The 24,779-nt window shown below is 39.4% G+C and overlaps 1 protein-coding gene across 2 annotated transcripts in view; it reads right to left on the bottom strand.

Annotated features, from left to right (window-relative positions):
• SNX2 (sorting nexin 2) overlaps positions 1-24,248 on the bottom strand; it is a 36,683-nt gene extending 12,435 nt beyond the window's left edge. The window contains exons 1-7 of one of the 2 annotated variants that reach the window (XM_075740828.1): positions 24,074-24,248; positions 14,270-14,387; positions 5,259-5,419; positions 3,909-3,975; positions 3,671-3,714; positions 3,443-3,584; positions 75-153 (exon numbers count right to left, since the gene is read on the bottom strand). In XM_075740828.1, the coding sequence (XP_075596943.1) occupies positions 75-153; positions 3,443-3,584; positions 3,671-3,714; positions 3,909-3,975; positions 5,259-5,419; positions 14,270-14,387; positions 24,074-24,181 (719 nt within the window). In that variant the 5' untranslated portion in view covers positions 24,182-24,248. Of the gene's footprint in view, positions 1-74; positions 154-3,442; positions 3,585-3,670; positions 3,715-3,908; positions 3,976-5,258; positions 5,423-14,269; positions 14,388-24,073 lie in introns of both variants that reach the window. The other variant, XM_075740827.1, reaches the window with a different exon arrangement.
• Positions 24,249-24,779: the final 531 nt, after the last annotated feature.

Raw genomic sequence — 24,779 nt, 5'->3', positions numbered from 1 at the left:
CAATTACAGAGCCCATGCAGTATATTACAAGTCATTCTGAGACTAAACAAGTTTTAGTTAGATACATACATTACCTTTCTAGAGCTGCTCTCCTTTTCTCTACAAATTCAGTAGATGAAGAATCTTCTTTGCCTACTTTAACCTTGGTCATGCCTTTGAAGAAAATGGCATTATATTGATTCTATTTTATCATAAAGAAATCATTAACATAATTGAAGCGATTACAAGATAAAGCTCTCCTAAGCTTATGTATTTAAGTCAAATTACAATGAAAAACACAGGAACAGAAAAAACATCAACACTGCATGCTGCATGGTTTTGTGGAAGCGGCTCTGAAATACACGATTTCCTGACTACAAGTTATACAAAATTAGTTTAATTTGCATTTACAAAGACAATCCAAATGAAGATCAGAGTCTTACTGGTCATTCGTGCACAGAAGAAGAAAACAGTTACCCAAATAAAAATGGGAAAACAGGATAATAATCATTCCATTATTTTTTTAAATTCTAAAACTAAGAGTTTTTTAGTCAACTAAGGTAAACTAACCAGTTCTGAAAATTCTGAAGCATATGAACAAGTACAAACTAATAGAGAATAAAATTAGCAGAATAAAATGCATGCAGCTTTACATTGCTTCCTCCGCCCAAGTCAGGAGTGGCCAAAAAAACTGTGATAGGGGAGCCAGAGTTATTGAAGTATGATGGTCTGAGAAATACATTCAACATCAGCAACAGAAGAACTCTAAAACCATCAAACTGAGGTCAATATTTTTCATTCTAAAGATCCAATTGCAGACAGTTTAGGAACCTGAGTCTTATCAAAACCACCATGAAACACTGAACATCCGTAATCATTCTTATTTCCTAAAACACAGGAGAGGTATGTTATGATACAGTCTAAACATCTTACTTCTACCTGTAGTGTACTGCTGCTCTGTTAGTTCTGTGCTTCACCAGCTATAAGTTCTAAGTCTAGGATTCTGAACAGGTACTCTGGGACCTGCCAGGTCAACAGTTCCCAAGGTTGTTCCTCACCCGATCTCCCTTCTGGCTTTAGAAGTTTCACACAGTAGCCCACAGAGGGGACAAACAGCATCCTTACAGGAACAAGGACAAACCCTTAACCTCTCAGTGAAGCCTTAGTGTTTTCCCTTCTCTGTAACATGATGAAAACAAATCCGATTGGCATTTTTTTTTCAAAGGTATACTACACAGTGTAGTGTAACTGTAAATCCACAAATTTATCTGTAAAATCAAGTATGGCTAAGTACAAAGATTAAAGTATTCAAAGGTGAGGTAATTCACATGCCTCATCTTTTTTACATTAAGAGTATTACTATTCATAGTATACAGAAAGCATGAAATGCTGCAGTTTAATACAAAAGGTCCTTCACATTTGATAGCAACACAAGTTCATAGGGAAAAACCTGAATGTGTAATCAAATGACCAATATGAGGAATTCCTAACTTGTGATACTGACAGTTATTTCTAGGTATCACGTCAGGTTTCCTTCTCTGATAATATAAGCATATTTAAACGCAAGAGAAAAAGCAGTTTCTGTAGCACAAGCACTCTAATCCTTCACAGGAAAGGATCCATGACTTAATAGATTATTTTCTTAAAACCAGAAAAAATGTGATTTTCCAACACACATATGTACGTAGTGAGGCAGTTTGGATGAATGTCCAACACTAGTTCACCACTGACTCAGTTCATCCTGTTGTTCTACAGTCAGCAATTGACCACCTGAATTTGTAGCTAAGGTCTGAAATGCCAGCCTCTCCCACCCATCACCAAAATACAGTTGGAGCTTAAACCTCCAGGCATTATCAACAGTGTAACAGAATGAACAGACTAAGGACTTTAGTACAACACACACTGCATAACACTGAATGTATCTTTTGTATTAAGACTTTAAAAATAAACACGTGCAATGTAAACACAGTATGTCATTTTACTTTCAGCTGTTTTGCCAGCTCTCTGCTTTAAGATGCCTCATTTTAAATCAATCCAGAATCTCTTCTTTTCTCCAGAATTAGAAATGCATAGACTACACAGTTTTGGATAGAACTAAATACCACCTGTGCACTAAAGTTTAAACTTAAAGTGGGAATTTCATGCTCTTTGGAACATGTCCTACAGAGTCTGAGAGTTTTCCCAACTTATCTGTAGCTTAACAAAATCTCTATACAAGAATCTGAAGGGACAGCCAGTGCTTGCTTACACCACCCTAAGTCCCACCATTTCACACACTTCCAGGTGTATCAGTATTTATGCTGGTTTTGTTCAAGTGGTACCTCACATACGGTCCAAACTTCATCTTACAGATTAATTTGACTGTGATGCAAGTACTACATTTCCATGTAATTGTACACTGTCATAAATGCCTTAAATGTTGTATCATCCAACGGACATGACTGGAAGCCTCATTCTATCTTTATAAATCCTGTTAGCCTTTCTTATCAAACTTATTTTTATAACATGAAAAATTGGTTATTACAGAATCACACAAGATTTTGCCAAAAACTCAGATCAAATTTTCAATCGTACAGACTGAAAAATGCAGTGCTTTTCCATAGAATTAAAAGCATGATTTTCACTAGCTTTTTCCTGCCTACCTCTACTCAGTCTGCCTATTTCTACTTATACGAAAATCTGGTGCTTTCATATTGATTAGCTTTACAGACTAAACTACTAAAAAAAGAAAAGTCCTGTCATTCCCTACATATCAAACAGCATTCTAGAGTCCAATCACTTATTTATATGGGTAAGCTGAAATATTTCAACAGGTTTTACTGTTTTAAATGTTCAGTTATTTTGAAAGAACCTCTACTACTTTGAGCTCATAAAACTGAAGTTGCTTCAACGCATCAGGCATGCTTTTTAGTTCACGGAGAAAGGATCTGATCCCTCAAGGCATTCACAAAGACTAGCATCACTCAGAAATGTTTTCTGAATTAGCACTTAGAAGAATTAACTAGAGATTTTAGCATTCAACATGACCAAAAGAAACAGACTGAAGTATTAGAGAACTGGAGTACATATGAAGCTCTGTATATTGCAGGCAACTGATAACAACACAAGTTAAAAATAAACTTTCATTTAACATCTTTGTTTTGATAGACTAATCAGCTCTTGAAGGGTAACAGTGAAGAAAGAATGATAGATAAGAAACAGAAGGCCATGTATTAAAACAAACGTTCTTCTTATTATCAACGCTGGTCTGAGTTAGGAAGAGGACAGCACATGTCTTTACAATTTAACCTGAACTTTTTAAAAATACAGAACTGAAAGAATATTTAATAGTTTGGACCACCTGATAAGCAGTAAGTTATATTTGTGCAGAAAAGTATTTATTTGAGAAGGCCAACAGTTATTAAAATATTTAATTTTTATTACGCTACTTAAATGACATGCTTAAATTCAAACTTACACTTACCTACAATACTTTTTTCTGGAGCTGGAGGCACAATGTAACCAATATGCATGTACTTTGTTGCTAATTTGCTGTGCAAGCCAAGAAAATCACTGAATCTTCTTTTAACAGAGAATTCATTTTTGTGGAACATGGGAAGTGATGTCTTAAAAACAAAATTGTTATGAATTACTGATCCATCTATTCAGTTATGATACAAAGTTATCTGCAAATATTTGTTGCACTAGTTACCTTCGTTGTTACTCTGTATGCCATATAAGCATTCATGCCATCTCCTGTAAGAAAATTAAGATACTTATCCTAGGGCAAATTATTTTACTCCCTCCACACACTTTTTGTTCCAAAATATACACTAAATAACTTTTCATTTAGATACTAAAAACTGTCAAAAGATGAGTAAGAAATCATGCTAAAATCTCAGAATAATCTCCAAGGGATAAGACAGACTTGCTAGTTTCAAGCAACTTACCAACTTTCTCTGGGTCTGATACATTGATTTCTATATCAAACAAATCTCCATTTGCTTCCTCTTCAATCTAGGAAAAAGATATACCATATTTAACAAGGTAAAGTGAATTCATATTATGTATACTTACAAGGATAAGGGTACAGAGGAAGGAGTAGGAAAAGTCAGTATGTTTATATAATAGTAACACCCTTCCACAACCACAATCCAACATTAAGTGAATACAATTTCTAACACCATCACTGCAACAAAGTTCATGTGGTGGACTTGGCAGTGTTAGTTTTACAGTTGCACTTGATGATCATAAAGGTATTTTCTAACCTAAATGATTCTATGATTCTAGGATTTTAGTTTTAAGCCTTCTTGCAAAAGCTTTCAGTATGGCAGCCTTTTCTCAGGACATGTTGGCCTCAAAAATTTTAGTAAATATTTATCTTAGGGGTATGGTCATTGTATCCTCCTCTAATGCCAGCAGATACCATGGTTCAAAACCACTTTCATTTGAGATGTTTCTATATGCCTCTAACTAACAGATACTCCTTTTTATTAATGGTATCTGCAGCAGAAGAGCTTGAGAAGGGAAAAGTAACAGAGAATTTTCTGACACTTGCCTGAGCAATAATCATGTAGAATTTTGTAATCTTTCATGTAATATACATAAGTTTGATAAAAACCAGAGATCTTAAGAAACACCATGGCAGAATGGACAGTGTACCAAGGTGGAAGGTGGACCAGGGGGAAAATCAGAAAAAAATACCATCTTGTGGTATCTGGGGAAGCAGCCATCATCGATGCACAGCAGAGGCACTGCCTCGTAAGAGAACACTCCAGAATGAATGGACTTTAGCAATGCCCGGGCTTTGAATGGAACACCAAATCTAAATGACAATGTTAAAACTACCACTAGCCTCAGCTGTTTGTTAGCAGGCAGGATAACGCTAACAACTGCCTCCTCCATTTCCTCATTAACAACAGCTTAAGAAATCCAAGCTGAAACCTGTAACATGCTAGTAAGAGTTATTATACTTCATTACCATTTCTTCTCTATCAAGCTCACAGCTTTCTCCTATATACACTTTTACAATATCTATTCTGAAGTAACAGAGCATCTTACTCCTCACACTACGTATGTCCAATATAATCACCTAAGTAATGAATTGTTACAGTATTTTCTTGAGTCAAATTCATACTAAACTTTATGTGCAAAATAAACAGAATAGGTTTTCTTTTACATACTTTCCCTTAGCAAAGGATGATCCCCTGAGTCAACATTTAGGAACTGACATTTTGAAAGAAGAAGAAACTTCAAAAAACTAACAAGACATTTCCATAATTTAGAAGTTTGCTGCGTACCTCTTCTCTGGATCTATCAAAAATCACAGGGGTTGTTACGCTTTTTGATTCCATTCTGGGAGCTACTAATGTAGTAGGTGTTACAGGAGTGATCGCAGGAGTAGGTTCTGGTGAAAGTATTGGATCCCTCTCTGGACTGTCCAGTGAAACTTCTTCTGTTGCTTCTAGGTAAACATTTTAAGTTAGCAAAGAAATTTTTGTGCAACAGAGATGGATGTGCATCACAGAGACAAACATGCACACTGAAATATGATGATACACAAGTTTAATAAGATCATCTGTAAATAGCATCCATTTGTACCAGATAATTTCTATCAACACATAGCTAAAACTACATGTGACATTTGAGCTTCTAGTGTATAATGGGTTAAGGTAAGATTAATACTGCATTTTTTTAAATATACTGTTAGGTAAAGAGTCTTTTAAAATCTTTACAAGTGATATGTCCTTTATTTCTGCATGACATACTGCGAAAACTAATGATTTATTTTTTTTAACCACATAAACAGCTTTTTTCAGCACCTGTACCGATTTTAGTTTTTGCACTCTGAACAACAGCTGATTTAGTCATATAGGCTTATAAGTGAGCAGTCCAAGCCATGTGTTAAATGAAGTTACACTACCATAATACACCCCTGCCCCTGCCAAAAGCCCACAACATGTAAAACAGAAATATTAGCAGGTGAGACATTCTGACTAGTAAGACTAACTAGCTTAGTCTCCATCTATCTTCAGTCTCTTTGGGGTTTAAAACAGTTCACCAGAAACAGAATACTTTCTTCAGACTGTACACAGTTTATCTATTTTTAAAGAGGATGTAAATCTCTGCTCTACAAATCCTGCATGCTTTCCTCCGCTAACTGTTTTTGACCACAGGCAAACTACACGCTTCCTGGGTATAGAGACGTTCCTGTTCTACTTTAAATAACTAATACTGTGGTTCTCGCTAAATGTGCAATTTCAAGAATTCTAGTTCCTTAAAAGATAATATTGACCACAGAACAGTGATCTGATACCAAAATTGACTTCCCAACCCATCTCAAGTCTTGTTACAAACTAGACTTCCTGTGCCAAGTACTTTACAAAGCAGGTAAAAAGGCATTAAAACAGAGCCACTCCAAATTATACAAAGTTACAAAAAAGGTTTACTATGTAATTTGGAAGAGCACTGTGGAAGAGCGCTGTGCTTGCAACATCTGTCTGTACGAACCACTCAATTTTAAAGCCTGGTGCATATAAGTATAATTAGTCCTTACCCAATGGTTAAGAAAAGAGGAGTTTTAAAGATCAGATCTACTTTAAAATTTCTCAAATAGTTATATTACACATAAAAAACATCTCATTTCTGTCCCATGTAGGATTGTTTGCTTCTCCAGAGCAGCCTGTAATCTACTAACAACGTAAAAATAGAACTGGAAATAGCATACAATGAACCATATAATTTATTACTGCTAAAAGTAATATCATGATCTTTCACAATCAATATATCAAAACCACTCAGCTTTATCCCTGCTGCCACTGAGAGATGTTCTGTTAGTCAATTCTGTTTCCCATTCTTCTGTAACACTTTTTTTGCCAATGAACAGAATCACACTTCTCTATTTCAGGGATAAAAATGACGGTGTGCTTAAATTTTGTTTGATATTGAAGCTCAAAATAAACTGAAAAAATGCACTTCAAGGTCACTATGCCTTACCTGGTTTGAAGCAGATGCTCACACTGGCTTGAGGCTGACAAAATTTGCTGTCATCACTTCGTTTTGAAGTATATCACAGAATTGCTGAGCTTGGAAACAACCTCTGCAGATCATCTAGTCTAACCTCTCTCCTCAAGCAGGGTCAGCTACAGCAGGCTGCTCTGGGCCACATCCAGATGGGTTTTGATCATCTCTAACGATGGAGAATCCGCCTCCTCCTTGGACTACCTGTGCCAATGCCTGGCCACCCTCACCATTTAAAAAAAACCAAATCAACCAAACAAAAACCCCCACACACCCCAACATTTTTTTCTTACGTATTATCTGTATTTCAACTTGTGCCCATTGCCTCTTGTCCTGTCACTGGGCACCACCGAGAAGCCTCTTCTCCATTCCGTCCCATTAAGCATTTATAAACAGTGCAGGATCCCCCCTGAGACTGCTCTTCTCCAGGCTGAACAGCCCCAGCTCTGCCAGTCTCTACTCATAGGTTGTACGCTTCTCGCCCTTAATCATCTTCACGGCCCTGCACTGGACTCACTCCAGTCTGTCCATGTCTCTCTTGTATTGAGTAGCTCAGACCTGGACTCAGCACTCCAAGTATGGCCTCACCAGAGCTGAGCTGAGGGGAATGATCACGTCCTTCAAACTGCTGGCTGTTCCTAATTTCAAATTACAGATTTCCATAGTATTTTCAAACTAAATTTAAAAGCAAACACCTTTTTATATTCTCCATTTTTAATATGAACAAAGATTATTTAAAAGATTTCTTTGAGAAGATTTATTTTCCTACCATTGCTCTATTCTCACTGCTAAGTCTTTCTGAAGAATCCTGCTGATGCTTCCTGCCCTAAAATGCCACAGGAAGGATACTGCATCTTAAACCAATAAAGAACTTTAATTCAAAACCTCAGATCAGGTGGGAAGTCATGCTTTTGCAACTGAGGCAGTTGAAAAAAACCCCTCAAAAACATATTAGATTGGTAGAACAACAACATTTAAACAGAGAAAAGAGGTAGGTCTCTCCTTTGGTGGCGAACAGTATTCAACATATAAGTTATATGTTGTACAAATGACTGTTTCACAGAAACATTTATCAGAAAAAAAAAATATACATATGTAACATGTTCTATACATAATATGATATAATATAAAATATAAAAATTTTATAAAATAAAGCCATTTCACTTCAATTCTTCCTTTTCCTATCAACAGCTATATTCCAGCACATGTGTTTGGGAAACAAACCATTAATTGTCACTAGGTACTCCTCTGTACTTTCCAGTTTTGGACAGGCTTATAAAACAAGTCACAAACCAATTCAAAGCGCACAGATTTCTCACTTTCATCAGCTGCACAAACATACCGGTTACTGTAAAAGTATGACTTAATGAAAAAGTGTGAATTCAATGTAGTGAAGCAGCGCTGCTATCAAATGAAACAGAAGCACACTCCTTCCCAGCACTCTTGTTTTTCAGACCTGTATCCACGCACCCATTTGCATCATGAACTGATCTAGGTTGTGATCCCATGAAGTCCGACCAGGATTTGCTCCCTACTACTGTTCTGCAGATAGCTGAAGATACTGCTAAGCTGGTGCATTATTTCTGCAAAGCAGCAGGAACAAGCAATGCAAAGACAAGGTGGCTTCCTTTCAGCAAGACCAGTAACATTAGGCTTTGTACACACCAGTATTTCTAAAGCTGTGCAACCCCAGATTAGTTGAGAATGAGCAAAATTTTAAAGGTGTTGCCTACTAGCCCTTCTTTTCTATTTTCCTGGAGGAACTTACCCAGAGAAAATAGTATCTGTTTGTTTGACAGCAGCAAGTCAGTTCCTTTAGGAAGAAGAAAGGAGAATTTATGCCATCCTCCCTCCTGTTACCTCTCACCCTGAAGTTTGCATGCATCCCAGACATTATGTGAATCTAGAAGAGTGAAATGGAAAAGACAGTGGAAGAGGGTGACAGGGACAGAGTAGAAGAGGGAAGCAGGACAGAGACAAGGATACTGTGCTTTTTGCTTAAAACACAAGTATTAAAACATTCAGAAGGGAAAAAGAAGTATTAGCTCTACATAACAACAGCAGACGCTTATGTTTCTAACTATTTTTCCCCCTCAGAAGGGGAGTCTCCTAGTAGTACATAAGCTGAAGGTCTGCTTCCTAAGAAATAGATTTGTTCTGATAAACTCTGCTTCTTCTTCATGCTTCTTATATACATTCTTCCACTCTGAGAAATCTGATCAAATCTAGATTAAAAAGTTTTATTGACAACGGTTTGTTTTGTGGTGGTTTGGGGGCGTGGGGTGGGGTGGTGTTTGTGGCTTGGTTTGGTTTTTTCCCCCATGGAAAGATGAATTTGGTAGGTTTCAGAGTAGAAGCCATGGCACTTACGGAAACATCTGCTTGATTTATTAATTTTAGATTTTCCCCTGGAAACTTAGGTATTAAGTTGTGGTTTTGTGCTGGGTTTTTTGGTTTGTTTGTTTTTAATATTCTGTATTAGTATTCTCATGAAAAATGAAATTTAGATGTCTTGCTTTCCTGGGAAGTTCTCAAAAGTGTAAGCTCTGCTTTCATAAAGAGAGGAAACTGCTCTGCCAAACTTTCAGGTGGAAAACATTGAGATCCAACACTCACATCAGCTATGGCAGTTATCAGTACATATTAAGCACTCCCACCGACCTAATGCTGTAAGACTTCTTGCACATGAATACCTACTTTACAATCTATAAACAGTCTTTGTTACAGATCACTGCCAAGATGCTTAGCACCAAAGAACATGAAAACACCTCATCTTGCTGCAGAAGACAACTATTTATGCTTAATTAACATTCTACAGCCAACTACCCCAAGATTCTTAAGCACTTCAGCACAGGACTCAATCTCAGCATTGGACAGCTCTTGTTTCTTTACTTTTCACCACCAGTATTTGTCAAACTTCATCTTGGAAAGTGTAAGTTTGCAATTCCTCACTAGCAGCTCACTTCAGCTGAGTAAGTTATTTTTACTGGTCACACTTCTAAATGTCAGACCTCTAAAATTTTAACATAGCTCAAGTGTTTAAATTGACTTCTTATCTTTAAAAATTTACTCAGGTGATCACATAAGCATGGAAGGAAACTGAAGTAGAAAGTGTTGTCCAGAACAGAGGACAAGTTATTAAAAAAGGCTTCTCCAGGTGTAGCAATATTTCAGAGACAGAAAACCTAACAGAACTGACTGTAAGAACTACTACACTTAATTCATAGCCTATGATCCTTACTGTTTTACCAAGAGTACTAAGAATAATCTTAAAGAGAACAGAAATAGTTTTAACAGAACAGTCAGCCACTAATAAGGCCTTCTTCTGACTTGAAAACTGTAGGTTCGCATGCTTTTGTGCATTTGTATTTTGCAGAAGAGACCTAGAACTGAACCACCAGCTTCTAAAAAGCAGCAAGGGATCTGCACTGACGTCTTCTGATCAGACACATCACATGGCAACAGTCTGGCAGATATCAGCTAGAAGCCTTTGCTGTTTAGCTGGGCTTAAAGTACATGTCTTGTCAGGTGCACAGAATTAGCATCTCCTTTTCTCTATCAACTCCCAGGGAAAAAGCCTAAGACAAATCTATCACGACTGAAAGAAAAACAAAACAAAAACCCAACAAAACCAAACATCACCTCCTCCAACGCATTGACTTTCCCCTAGGACACAATAGCTAGATATGTGCATAAGATAAACACCATTCAGACCTGAAAAAACCAGAACATCATCAAAAGTTATCTAGACTTGCAGAGAGGAAAAATTGTAGTTTTCCATTTTCCGAATACAGTGACAGAGCACTGATATAACTTCATAGCCCTGCCTTATGAGCAGTAGAGGCAGAAGACACAGACAACTATGTCCTGCACAAGCAGTCCACAGCATGCTTCTGCAGCTATACACAGAACTTTAGGCTGACATTTTGGCAGACTAAGTATCTAGGTCTTCACTCTACAGCAGAAGCTTATGGACAGCCAGGTTTTAACACACACCCCAAAGCCCCTCAAGATATATACACTTAATACTACCTGATTTTGAGCACCGACCATTATGGTCTCCATATGTAAGAGCTATACAAGGTAAGATAAAGTAATTCTTTCTTGGCCAAATAATCAATACACTGACTTTTATACTAAGGGTGGAAGTGCTTAAGTGGGTTTAGCAAGACAGTTTGGTTTTTTACAGAACCAAGAACCACAATACTAATGAACGCAGCAGCAAAATTTACTGGTCTCCAATGACAGATGGAAAACTCATTTTCTTCCACCTTTGAAACCCAGTTTTAATAGTTCAGCCAAAGCACTTATGAGTCACAAGAGACAAAGTAATGAATATCTAAAACATTTTATTGCATATACTATCCTGTTGCTGCTGCAGAAACACAATAGCAAAGAGGTTTTAAGTAGAATCAAAAAAGCCTAAGACAGCCCCCCCCCCAGATTCTGAACTGCATTAGAACAGTACAGGAAATCATGTATTTTTTTCTCTCTCACATCTTTTTCTATTAGGTTGCATTATTAGATGGAATAATGAAAAATATTTATCGAGCCTACAATAGCTAGAGGGGCATACCATCATAATTTTTACAAGTACGTCTGCAAAACTAGAATTGTTTACGCCCCCAAAGAGTCAGTCTCTCCTTTCAGGAGCCGTCCATAGGATTTCCTTGACCTGGATTTTATAGTGTTTAACAATTCAATATGAAGTAACAAAGTAAGTTAGAAAGCTGTGGAACCTTATTCTCTTCCTCTCCAGTTAAGTGTTCCTGTAAGCTGTGCAAAGATAGGTTTCTTTGGAATTTCAACACATTGAAAAAAAAAAACCCAGTCACACTCACTTGTAAATTAAGTCCTGCTCTCACAAAAGCTAGGCTTATGCAATCATGCTGGAAGCAAGAAAAAGACATCTCATGTTGCCTTCTTATATTGTTTCTATTCATTGTACATCAGTATCAGAAAGTTAATCAGATGGATTAACATCATTGTCTAGGAAAACAGCCCTAAGAAAGAAAAAATAGTTATACTTGTGAGTGCATAGCACTGGAACACAAATTAGACGTCATTTTTGAGAACACCTACGCTAACAGTGAAACAAAGACAGACGTTCATCACTAGGGTAAAACTGTATTATGCAAACTTCCTGCTTAGAACAGGATACTGTGAAAGATGTCATATTCTGCCTTAAGCTCCATAAATCACTCTTGCTTTTTCCCCCCCGTTGGAGAGTTTGTACTCAGCCTCAGTATGTATATAAATTCACCTTTTAAAGACCAGTCTTAGTTGTGTTAGACATGCAGTACATATAGATGCTTGCAGTTCACCACTGCATGCATTTAACAGAATGTCCTCCATAGCAAAACTCAAACTCATTAAATCAGTTCTGTGTGTTTTCCTCACAGCATTCATTTCAGCTGAAACAATCTGGCTGCTAACATTTGTTCCTTGTGTCTCATTCCCCTCAATATTTACTCCAGCCACCTTTTTTCTTAATATTATTCAAAGGAGAATTGGCTTTCCTAAAATATCCATGCCAGATGGCTCTATGGTTATAAAAAGCCAGCTTTATATACTGAAGCTAAATAATCAAATTACTAGTACTAGAAAGCTTTGTTGCTACAGCGCTGCTGGTCTTTGTAAGTCATGACATCAGGTAATATAAATACGAAAGAAGTAGGATTACCCTCTATTCTTTTTTCTCTCTCTTAGAACACTTTCAGAGAGTCAGTCAATGCATTCCAATAGTGTCATGAGCCAAATTCAAATATACGCAAATACAAATTTAGTAAGTTCAGAACAAAGGTAATGGGCATGTGTATGCACCTATCTATATAAAATAGCCCAGAACTAAAGGCTATAAAGTTTCTTTCCAAATTATTACATCAGGGAATCAATGAAGATGAGATGAGGACTGTATTCAAAGCATACTGCCAGCTGACTCACTCAATATGTAGTAACAGGAAAAGTGTTAGTATTGAGAAGCAACGTTCAGAACCACCTTTTGACGTACATAAGATACCCCGAATATTACACCTCCTTTTGTAAACAGTTAATGTTCCTACACCTGTAACTGACAGCACCCATAACCCACATTAGGATAGTTGAAAACCAACACCAAAGTAGTGACTGATTAATGAAGCATTAGAAATGTGTTGTCTATTGACCGATTATTTATCAAAACTTTCACACATCTTTCTCCAAAACATGCAGTACTGTCAAGTAACAGAGACAGAAACATGCACTAGTGAAATGCTAGGACTAGTCCCAAATGCAGTTTGTAACCTTTTCACAGTAACAAAATAGTCTTATTAAAAAGCAAATAACCTCCAGCTTGCAGTATGATCTGAATTATTGGAAAAAACACTGGGACAACTTATGTATAGTTATTAAGTAGAAATCTAGGATGTAACTTGTCATGTTTTTACACACAGATTTGAGTATTGTTAATTATATAATTATAAATACTCTTATCACTGTCAGCATAACACATTACTAACCAGCTAACACTGCCACACTATGCACTGTGTACACACAACTGAGAAATCTGTATTTAGTAAACAAACTTAACTAATGTTACAAAGTCCCACAAGAAAAAAATCCATACATCATTGTCAAACTATTTAAAAAATTTAAATTAATTTTTTCTATTAAGTAAGTTTCTCAAAGTGCCACTAATATATGAGAGAGCAACAGTTACGCTACAAAAACACATAACCAAAAAAATTTAACAAAACTCATCTGATCCTGAAAAGAAGTCACATATCACTTTGTTTTCACTACTAAGCAAGATTAAGTTTTCTACTTTGAGTTTCAAACTACACTTCAGTTTTACAACAATATACAATCAATAGCAAGATGTGATAACAATGGTAAAACAACTTTGGACAAAGAATAATCTCAGCTATTTTTCCTTTTTAGTATGTTACTTCTCCTACAAGTTCATAAATCTGACAAGCTACTGCAGATCATAGGACTTCAATTAAATACACGACTATTGAACTCAGGAAAGAATGACTGATGATGGTTAGAGGCACTAATTCATTACTTAGTGAATTTTCCAGAAAACATACCTTCAACAGGTTAAGCAACAGTTAAAATTTGCTACAATACTAAACTGCGTAAAATTAAAATTGAAGTTTCCATTGCTAGGTTACGGTTTCATATGCCCTTACAAGCCAAGAAAATGACCTTTTACAGCATAAAAAGGTTTTAAGCCTCCTTCCCAGAAAAGCACATTCAGTCCAAGAGCAAAAGAGTTTATGCAGACATATTAGAAGAAAAGAGCAATTACCAGCAAAGAGGTCTTCTCTGTCATCTTCTAGCATGATTTGTGCTGGCTTTGGACCATTGGAGTTTGTGCTGAGATCTTCTGCAGGAAGACTTGCTGGCTCTGGAGAGGAAGGACTTGACTGTTTAAAAAAAAGTGAAATAATTAGCAGAGAACCAGTTGCCATGTGTCAGTATACAAGAATTATTGCAACAAACATTCTTTCATTGCAGAGAAACAAGGCAAGATGTACAGAAAGGAAACCCTATCAGCTATTTCCATTTCCTGCTCCTAGCATGGTAACAATGAACAAAGGATATGAGCTAGTCAACAGCTCTTTTCATGTGTCAGAGAGAAAAAAAAAGTCACTCGTTTCCTTAAGTTTAATTAACATGAAACAAAAGCTGCTACAGAAATATCTAGAATAAGTTTATTAGTATTGCAGAATGTAATTTGATTTTTAAGTTCCTTTTGGAAAGGCTTGTATTTAGATTTGGATTTGTACATTAAAAAAAATAAAAGAAGAAATCTCCAAAGGCTCTATACCAGTTTTTCAGAGATTAAGAGTGTGTTAATGCCATTCAAACAATTCAAGGCTGCTTGCAGCTGTAAGAAATTTTGAATTTGGGGATTATTCGTACAGAGGGTCACATTGTACTGACATGGAAGCGAGGCTTGCCATAGATACAGTTGTTTTCATATCTGAAGACTAGAACTTGCCCTGTGAAAACCAGAAATACTTGAAGACACTCAGGAAAATTAATGCAATACTGAAGCTGGGCTACCAAATGTATAGATTACTCAGAAAATAAATATATGCCTAACTGAAGATCAGTGCTTCAGTTAGAAAATCCTTGTTGAGTAAGTATCAACTATGGTTATTTCACTAGCTCTAGAAAATTCGCAAGACTCACTGCTCACAACTTCATCCAAGACAGCTAGCTGAGGAGTCTTCAACATCATCATATTTACTCATGAATGCATGCGCTTTAAAAAAATATATAAATATTGTGTCACTACTTGCTTCCTAGTTTTTGAAAAGTTGGCATAATTTAAGTTCAGACACAGAACTGAAAAGAGATAGTACACGTTTCAGGCTACACTTCAACAAATGCCACAGGCTACAAAAGATTTTTAAAAAGCCTGAAAAGCCACTGAAAAAATCTGTCCAGATGGTATTTTCACATTCATAAATGCAGCTGAGGCACCCTAAGGAAGAGATCTTCCTTATAGCTGCCTCTCCGAGAAGAGTGTATGTCCTGACATGGAGTATGGCACTGGTGCTTTACTTCAAGCAGCACAGTGCAAGATCCTGGCCCCCACATCTATCCAGACCTCAGTCACCTGAAATTCTGGTACAGAGGAAGTAAGCAAGAAACAGTAAAAATCCTGCCAAACAAATTCAGACACAGTACAAAATAGTATTTCAGAAGACATATAAAATAAAGACTCTCTTGACCTGGAAAAGTGTTAGCTCAAGGTTTTCCCTGCAGAAGACAGAATGAAGGTAAACACAAATACAGGAACACAAAAAAATTTATATTCTTCTAAACCAGATCACGGTTGCATCAAGGAACTGCTCCATTCAAATGACAGAAGAGGTTATATCCTCTTCCCTCTACCAAAGGCTGCCACTCTCTAAAAAGCCCACATATAATGTGGGGAAACCAATAAACAAACCAAAATGATAAGCAACGAAAGGAGCAGCCTCTCAAACTGCTCACTGGACTTTGCCCTAGAGCCTGCAAAGAAAGTCAAAGCAGAAACACATGGGAACTGTATGTAGGTAGTAGAGTTTATAACCTTACAACCAACCAATCCACCAGTCACATGTACACTTATACTAAACCAATGCCAAAATGATCCCACAGCAAATAGAGTGCTCTGAGGTAATAAAGGCGTATTTGTTCCTTCTATGAACCATGATCCTTCAATTGTGTCACAAGACTTACAACTAATTTAGATGAAATCAACTAGGAAATTTAAGAAAACCTCATCACTTGACAGGCTTCATTATTCTACAAATGGTAGCATAGACAGCATGCGTCACATGTAATAGTCAACAGTTCTAAGTGATTTGAGAACTCAGAAGTAGCATATTCCAGAAGAAACGGTTTGTTTCTCTAGGCAGTGCTGTGTAGGGCTGACAGTTCAAGATCCCGTACTTCAGCTAGAAGAGCAGAGCACAGAGATGCTTGATTTCCCTGCAAGGTTCAAGCAGTTTAAAAGTTTTATCAGCAAAAGCAATTCTTCACAAAAACTTTATAGATACTTATTCCAAACCAGTTTTGCTGCTACTCAACTTTGAAGAGCAAATCCACTTACATTTTGACAGATCTCAGGTTTGGGACATAGTGGTGACTTCACACTACCACAGATGCAGAATGACATGTAGTTCATGCTTATCAATTCACTGCCATGAAAAACAGCTGTAACATGGCCAGGCACAGGGAACAAAAGCCTTCCTGATCACTTGTTCCACGCAGCAGATGGCTTTCAGCTTTATCCCTTAACTGTGCTCTTGATTAATCAGTGGTGGAAAAGAGCCCTCGAAGAATACTCACACCTTCAAACTCTTCTCCCAGCCTACCTTCTCAATTTTATCCACAGTAGTTAATTTGGTTACTGATGATTACTTTTGACCATACCTGGTTTCTAATCACAAAAAACCCCTAACAGACACAAGATTTAACTTGAACGCTTAAACCTGATCAATGTGTGGCATAATATGAAAACTCCATTACTTATGTGCCTAAAGGAACAAGTTAACCAGAGGCAAATACAAAACCATTCCCACTCTGAAGAAGTAACAGAGTCTTCTTAGGAATAGTCATAAATACATGGAAAAATACCAAGTCCTGGTAGAGCTATGGATTTCTTTCTGTTACTGAGCAGGGAAAGATCCTACCTGTGGCACTATTCAAAAAAGCCAAGAATTCTGCACTGGATACCAGGCTTCACAGCTGTATCAAGTGTATCAGTTACATAGGGCTTTCTCCAAATTTCACATACCTTGGTTTCCAGGAACCACAGCTGAAGAATACTCACAAAAGGAGAGGACTCAAACCAACAGACCATGGGGGAACCTTAGAAAGCTCAAGATACAAAGCTTATTCGTGCAGCTTGTATAATCTGTATACAAGACACAAAGTCTAGAAGTGACTCCTACAGGGAGATTTTCAGGGAAAAAGAAGTTCTGCCTATATGTTAGAATCATAGAATGGTTTGGGTTGGAAGGGACCTCAAAGATCATCTAGTTCCAACCCCCCTGCCATGGGCAAGGACACCCTTCACTAGACCACATTGCCCAAAGCCCCATCCAGCCTGGCCTTGAACACTTCCAGGGATGAGGCATTGACAATCTCTCTGGGTAACCTCTTCCAGTGCCTCATCATCCTCACAGTAAAGAATTTTTTTCTTATACCTAATCTAAGTCTACCCTCCTTCAGTTTAAACCCTTTGTCCTATCACTACACACCCTCGTAAACAGTCCCTCTCCAGCTTTCTGATAGGCCCCTTCAGGTACTGGAAGGCTGCTATAAGGTCTTCCTGGAGCCTTCTCTTCTCCAGGCTGAACAACCCCAACTCTCTCAGCCTGTCCTCATAGGAGAGGTGCTCCAGCCATCTGATTGTCATTTTGGCCCTCCTCTGGACCCATTTCAACAGCTCCATGTCTCTCTTGTACTGGGGCCCCCAGAGCTGGACGCAGTACTCCAGGTGGGGTCTCGCCTGAGCGGAGTAGAGGGGCAGGATCACCTCCCTCGACCTGCTGGTCACAATTCTTTTGATGCAGCCCAGGACACGGTTGGCTTTCTGGGCTGTGAGTGCACACTGCTGGATAATGTTGAGCTTCTCATCCACCAGTACCCTCAAGTCTTCCTTTGGGCTGCTATTTTATAAATGGCTGTTATTTATTTTATAAATATGTAATAAATTTATATTTGTTATAAATCTCAAGTTCTATTTTTAATAATAGTAGATATTGAATGATTTACAGATAAAATGTCTTTCCTTCAAAATACCCTTTCAACTGTGTACTGGTTTTGGCTGGGAAACAGTTACTTTCCTTCCTAACAGCTTGTATAATTCCATGGCTTGGATTTGCGACCAAAACAATGCTGATCCCATAGGGATGTTTTAATTATTGCTCAAGAGTGCTTACACAGCATGAAGGCCTTTTCTGTTTCTCACTGCTCTGCCAGTGAGGAGACTGGGGGGTGCACAAGAAGATGGGAGGTGACACAGCCAGGACAGCTGACCCCGACTGACCAAAAGGACTTTCCATACCACATGATGTCACGCTCAGCATATAAAGCTGGGGAAAGTAGAAGGAAGGGGAGGATGTTTAGAGTGATGGCATTTGTCTTCCCAAGTAACCATTACACATTCTGGAGATGGCTGAACACCTGCCTGCCCATGGGAAGTGGGGAATGAATTCCTTGTTTTGATTTGTGTGCGTAGCATTTGCTTTAGTTATTAAATTGTCTTTATCTCAACCCACGTTTTCTCACTTTTACCCTTCTAATTTTCTCCCCCATTCTGCTGGCAGGAATGAGCGAGTGGCTGCGTGGGGCTCAGCTGTGGGCTGGGGTTAAACCACAACAAGCTGACAGCTGAATAAGGTATTTCCTGGCCTATTAATCTTTCAGTGGCTCTTTGGTATTTTTAAACAGCTGTCATTCTCAGACAAGATAAATTAAGGATGGGGTTAAATATCTTCACAAACAGCTGGGACTTTACATGAAGAAGACAATATGTAGAAGCTTCTTAAAAATGATTCATGGTCTGAACACTTACTGTAACTTTGGACAAGGCATTAGCTTGTTTTTAAAAGTTTTGCAACAAAGTTTAGTGTGTTATCTACAAAAGTTATCTTCAAAACAGACACAGTTGTTAGGGAACTATGAAAACCCAGAAAGCCACAATCCTGAATGTATCAGAAATTGGAATCAGTAATTCCTAATAATCTGATTATTTTACACAGTCAGTGGGTCAGAGAGTGCTATTAAGCCTCTCAAAAAAAGCACCCATGCACTCAAACAACTCTTAACACATAAAGCTATTACAGTTACACCCTACCACAGGTGCAAGCTAAAAGACAGTACCCCAACTTTGCTCTTTTATCTCTATGTAAATGGCTGTTAGATGAGTTAGTAGTTGGTGCATTGAAAATCTGAGTATCAGACAAGAAACGGAAGATGAGACTAACAAAAAACCCCATGGCTCAGATACACAGACAGCATGGCTGTTTAGAAATTTTAAACTTATTTGATGCCAACGATTCACAACATGTCACAAACATGTCAGTTTCCTGAAAATGCCTGTGAAATTGATACCCAATGGCCAGGACATTCAGGATCCTGCTTTACTTGTTTTCTAGAAAACAAGTTTACGGTGGGAGGCTTACAGGCCCATTCCAATTTGTAATGGCAATAACAAGCTCAATTTTCCCCTCTTTTATTGAGCATTATACTTGGTGGTAATAACTATTTCATAGCTTTGACTTATGAAAAAACATGAACAAGTTCTCACATTTGCTGTTGGCCAAAATTACAGGCCTAGATGTTTGGACATCCTCCCATCTCTTAACAGTCATGTTCCCCCCAAACCAGTTCAACTACTTGTCTGAACCCCTCCTAGGCTCCTTCAAGTCACAACACAGTAGGCTGACAAAAGTTGACCATCATACTATTCTAGTTGCTCAAGTTAACCAGGCTCATTGTCTGAAACAGGGTTACAGAAGCTCACAAATCACAGCATGGGCAGAGAGAATACTCAACAGTATGAGAGCAACATTTTCAGCAAAAACTAAGAGGACACAAGCAGTAACACAAGAACAAATGCCTACGTACTTCCGTTACAGCCTGCATTTAACACCAAGGAACAAGACACACATTTCCAGTAGAATTACACCAATTAATCTTGGATACAGACTTAGTTTTCTGCAAAGGTATAGTACAGTGTTGAAGGACTTAATATTTTCCTCTCAGATATTCCAATGGGGTCTTTACTGCTTCCTCTATAATTGTCACTGCTAAGTTCAATGGATATCATTGAAGACATCTGGACTTTGCGCCTACCTAATGTTTTGCCTTCTGTGCAAAAGAAACCCAAAGGCACATTGCAGATCTTTGACTGATAAACTGGCAATGAGATTATATACACACCCTGCCCTAAATGACAGTCCTTAAAGGATTACCGCATCTACTGCTTACTCATTGTTTTCAAGTACCTCCATGTATCCTTCCATTACAAAAATCCCCAACAAACCAGAATATAAATACCGTTTGAAATGAGTAGGTGGTAGCTTACCTACATGTTCACATGGCATGTGCTTTACAAAAGACAGAGACAGCCAATACATAAATGAGTGAGAAGATTAGGGAAAATTAAGTAAGAAGTAGCACAACAGATAAACAAGGAAGGTGGCAGAGAAACAGACTAAGGCAAGGAAGAAGGAGGAAATGATGAAATGAGAGTAATGCTAAACATACCATTTTTCAGAAAGTCTAACACACTTTTTTCATATATGTCATCAAAAGTGACTTTCATACAGTTATTTGCGGTCTCACCTAATAGTGACAGAGGTCACAAACAGCAAATTAGCAATTTGCTGATTGCAAACTTGGAACAGGGGATTAATCTTCTCATAACACACAGCTAACTTCCAGAACATCTTGTGCGTATCACGGACACATCTTTAAAACAAACAAAAAAATCATGTACTGGAAAATTTAGCAAGTAGATAAGTCCATGGAAGATTATTGATATTGTAATGTGAGCTAGAGCTCAGGAAGTCCTTGAGCTACAAAAAGGTGGTAGCTGGGAGAGCACTGCGGGTGACTATCAGCACATGCGTACAATCATCAGCAATGTTGTTCACACAGCATCCACCACTGAGTATTGCTGTAAACACAATCTTGGCTTAGACCATTTGTCTGATTCAGTCTTGCTGTTCCCAATGATGAAAGCAACTCTGCCAGCTAGACACCACTCAGTGACCATGAATTTAATGGAAGCACTCCTCGAGACATTGCAATATGGTTGGCACAATGAAAATCAAATAATCATTCCACTACTCTTAGGCACCATGGATATCTGACAAGGAAACAAGTACCCCACCAGCTAAGACAAGCTGCTGCTCAGCCCAGTGCCTGGAGTGCCCTGTGTTCACATCTCATGCTCTGCCACCCACCAAGTTTTCAAGTACTAGAATGTGCTCCTGCTGCACCCCAGAAATGCCAGATATTACAGCTCAGCGTGCTCTTTTAACATTTTATATTTTAGTAATTGAGAGGGTTTAATTCAAGACATTAATTTTAGTATGTGGACAAAGTTATAGCTGCAGCTTCTTTTTCTTCACACCTGAGAATTCTACTTGAAATAAACGATATTCTCCACTTGATTATACAGATAAGCCACTGAAGTCAGTAAGCCTTCCTGTATTTAAAATTTCATACCTACTGTTCATATACATTAAATTTATATTTTGTCAGAAGAAACTTAGACGAGTTAGCATGTGTTTTCCAAATGCAGACTTTGTTAACATGGAAGCTATCCGGAAGCCCTACTAGAAATCTTACAGCTTCTCCACTGCAAAACCAAATCATAGGTAAGAAAGGAACAGTATGCCTTTTGTGAGCTGCAAAGAGAATGAAAGCAAGAAAAAGTAGGAGAGGGTCTCAAATTAATCACACAAAAAGCAAATGGACCACTCCAAGATAAACCAGTTGGGAATCCTGTCAAAAGTACCACTGTCTTCATATAAGCTGGCTCTCGACCTCACCATCCCATGCCATGCTCTCTCCTCTGGTATCAGCAAACAAATACATGATCAACTATGAAAAGAATGACGCCATTCTGTTGTTACTATGTAACTTCTATTGCCATTTAGAAACAGTTACTTCATTAATATTTACCAAATTAAAACAACACTCAAGACAGAAGTTTAATTAGGCCTACACCATGAGAAAATCACTCTCTGGACTAAAGCGCCCTATACACTTGAGTCAAATGATCTATTTCAAGCTAGTGAGAAGTTCAAAGTCAATTTTCACGATCTCTTCCTTCCAAATCTACAGGAAAATGACAAGATTAAGGCTCTTCCCTAAATGCTGCAGCCAATCAGATGTTACAAAAAGCTTTACTGACAAAGCTTTTCAAAGCTTCCCTTTAAGCAAAGAGGTTTCCCCTTTCTACTTCACTACCTTCTTCCAAACAGACTGTCTACAAAAATAAAGCAGTATAACAGAGCTGTCAGCCAAACCAAAGAGCATTTTTTGCCAGCTTTTGCAGTTAAAGTTTTCAGTAACTATTTTTAATCATTAAGACAAGGACTTCTCATTCTAAGTGTGCTTTAGACACTAAATCTGTCATATCTCTTGCAGCTTTAATTATAGACCATATCAGTAAAAACATTACTTGTGTGATACTGCAGTCTTCCCTAGTGCACCGAACAAGACTCCAGTAATACACACTGTATCACACACAGATGCACAGAAGTCTATTGACATGATTCTTGTCAACTGCAGGTTCACATCATTTGCTATTCCTTCACAGCATTTTTCCACAGATCTTTTTCTACCAATGCACAGATTATGCATCTATTAAAAAAAAAAAAAGTAATAAAGTGACTTGAGGGAAGGCAAGTGACTTTAAAATACAGTTAAGAGCCTCTTTGTATAGTGGTGTTTTCTGTTAAGGACAGGCAACAGCCAGAGTAAAACAAAGAAACATGCACTGATCCTATTACTGTAAAGGTCAGGGACAGGAAACTCTTCAGGAAAGGAGGAACAGGAACAATTTTCTTTTTAAATGGGCAACTGTGTACAAGAATAATAAAGTTCTTCCAGAAGATACTGGCAAACCACACAGGTGAAACATGACCACAACAACTCAGCAAGAAAAGCTCCCACTATAGTGAGTAAACACACAAGCATTTTTCAGAATGAGGACCTATTTTTAGATTCAGGTGTTTCGATTTTTTTTTTTTTTTATTAGAGTCCTGACATGGAAAGCAGGCACGGTTTAGAGATGTATTCACTACAAGTGTTCCTGTCTTTCAGACTTCGATTTCCCTCAACAACCGCAGGTTTCATAACGCCATGTATGGATGCCTCCTCCCCTCGGTCGCCGGTAGCTGCCCCTCCTGCTCGGAGGCGAGGGGACGAGTGCCCCGGGCGGCAGACGGCGCCGGGCAGGCAGGGTCCAGCAGCCGCTCTGCGCCGGGACGCTGAGCCACCGCAGCCGAACGCTGCGCCGCTCCGGCGGAAGAAGGCTTAGAGAGGAGTAAGTTTCTGTAAGTTTTTACAAACGGGAAGAGCATGAAACCTCGGAAGAAGGCCAGACAAAGAAAATGGGTTGTTATTAATCCCCGCAAAGTCGGGGGACGACGACACACACACACACACGACGACACGACACACCACCAGTGAAGCTGGCGTCGTGTGACAAGGAGAGGTGGAAATATTTATTACCCCGGCAGTACAAGAAGGGAGTAAGACGAGGGAAAGCGGCGACCTGGCATAGCGGTCCTTGGATAAAGAGTTTTCTGTTTGTTTTGGCAGGAGAAGACCTGACGGGAACCACCGAGCCCCGGCGGGGCCGAGGTCACTCGCCCGCCGGGATGGAAACGCCGAAGAGCTGCCACTTCCCGACCAGAGCCAGGCGGCGGGGCCGTAGCTCTAGGCTGGGCCGGTAAAGGCCCGACGAGGAGTCGGGGGACCTGGTCAGGAGCGCGGCACTGGCGGCCTGCCGGGGAGGGGAGGGCCCGGCGGGTGCCTGCCCGGCCGTGGGGGTCGGGGCCCGCGATGGCGGGCGGACTCTCACCTCCAGGGTGGACACGGTGCTGGTGAAGAGGTCCTCGCCGTCCTCCAGCTCCTCGAAGTCGGCGGGCCGCGCCTCTCCCAGCGGCGGGGGCTCCCTCTCCGCCGCCATCTTCCCCTCCAGCCCGGCCGCCAGCCCCGGCCCCCCGCGCTCACGTGACGATCGCACCGCCCCCTCCCGCCACGTGACTGGAGAGGACAGAGGGGGGGGGGGGAGCGCGCGCGGAGCCACCGTCGGGTCGGGGACGGCGGGAGGGCGGCAGCTTCCCCCGCCCCGGGGCAGGGCGGCGGGGCCAAGCCGGGAGCCCGGGCCGGTGCCGTCGTGAAGGCACCGTCCACGCGTGTCTGTGGTTTAGGCTACCCGCCCCGGCGTGTAAAACTGGCTGTCACGGGGGGTCTCCGTGCCTGCAGCGGGGTGGCGTGGGTGCAGCCGTAGCAGGGATGTGAAGTGTCTGCTGGGAATGAAGCCGGGGAAGGCTCCCGCTGGAGGAGAAGCCCCTTTCCCACCCCCACTCCTCACCCTCTCATTCCCGGCTCCTTTCCTCTGTGACATCGCGGGCTGCGAGGCTGACACCTGCACCATTACAACCCTCCGCCGTGTGCCTTGCGCCACAGAGTTGGAACCAGGTTCAAGAAATTTTCCATTTCGTGTTAGCCATTGAATTAAGAACTCGTTTGTTTTTTTTTTTTTTTTTTTTTTCTGTGAGGAA

The sequence above is a fragment of the Balearica regulorum genome, chromosome Z (genome assembly GCF_011004875.1).
Source record: "Balearica regulorum gibbericeps isolate bBalReg1 chromosome Z, bBalReg1.pri, whole genome shotgun sequence".
Classification (NCBI taxonomy): domain Eukaryota; kingdom Metazoa; phylum Chordata; class Aves; order Gruiformes; family Gruidae; genus Balearica; species Balearica regulorum.
Note: the sequence above shows the minus strand (reverse complement) of the source record. Positions and strands in the feature narration are given on the sequence as shown.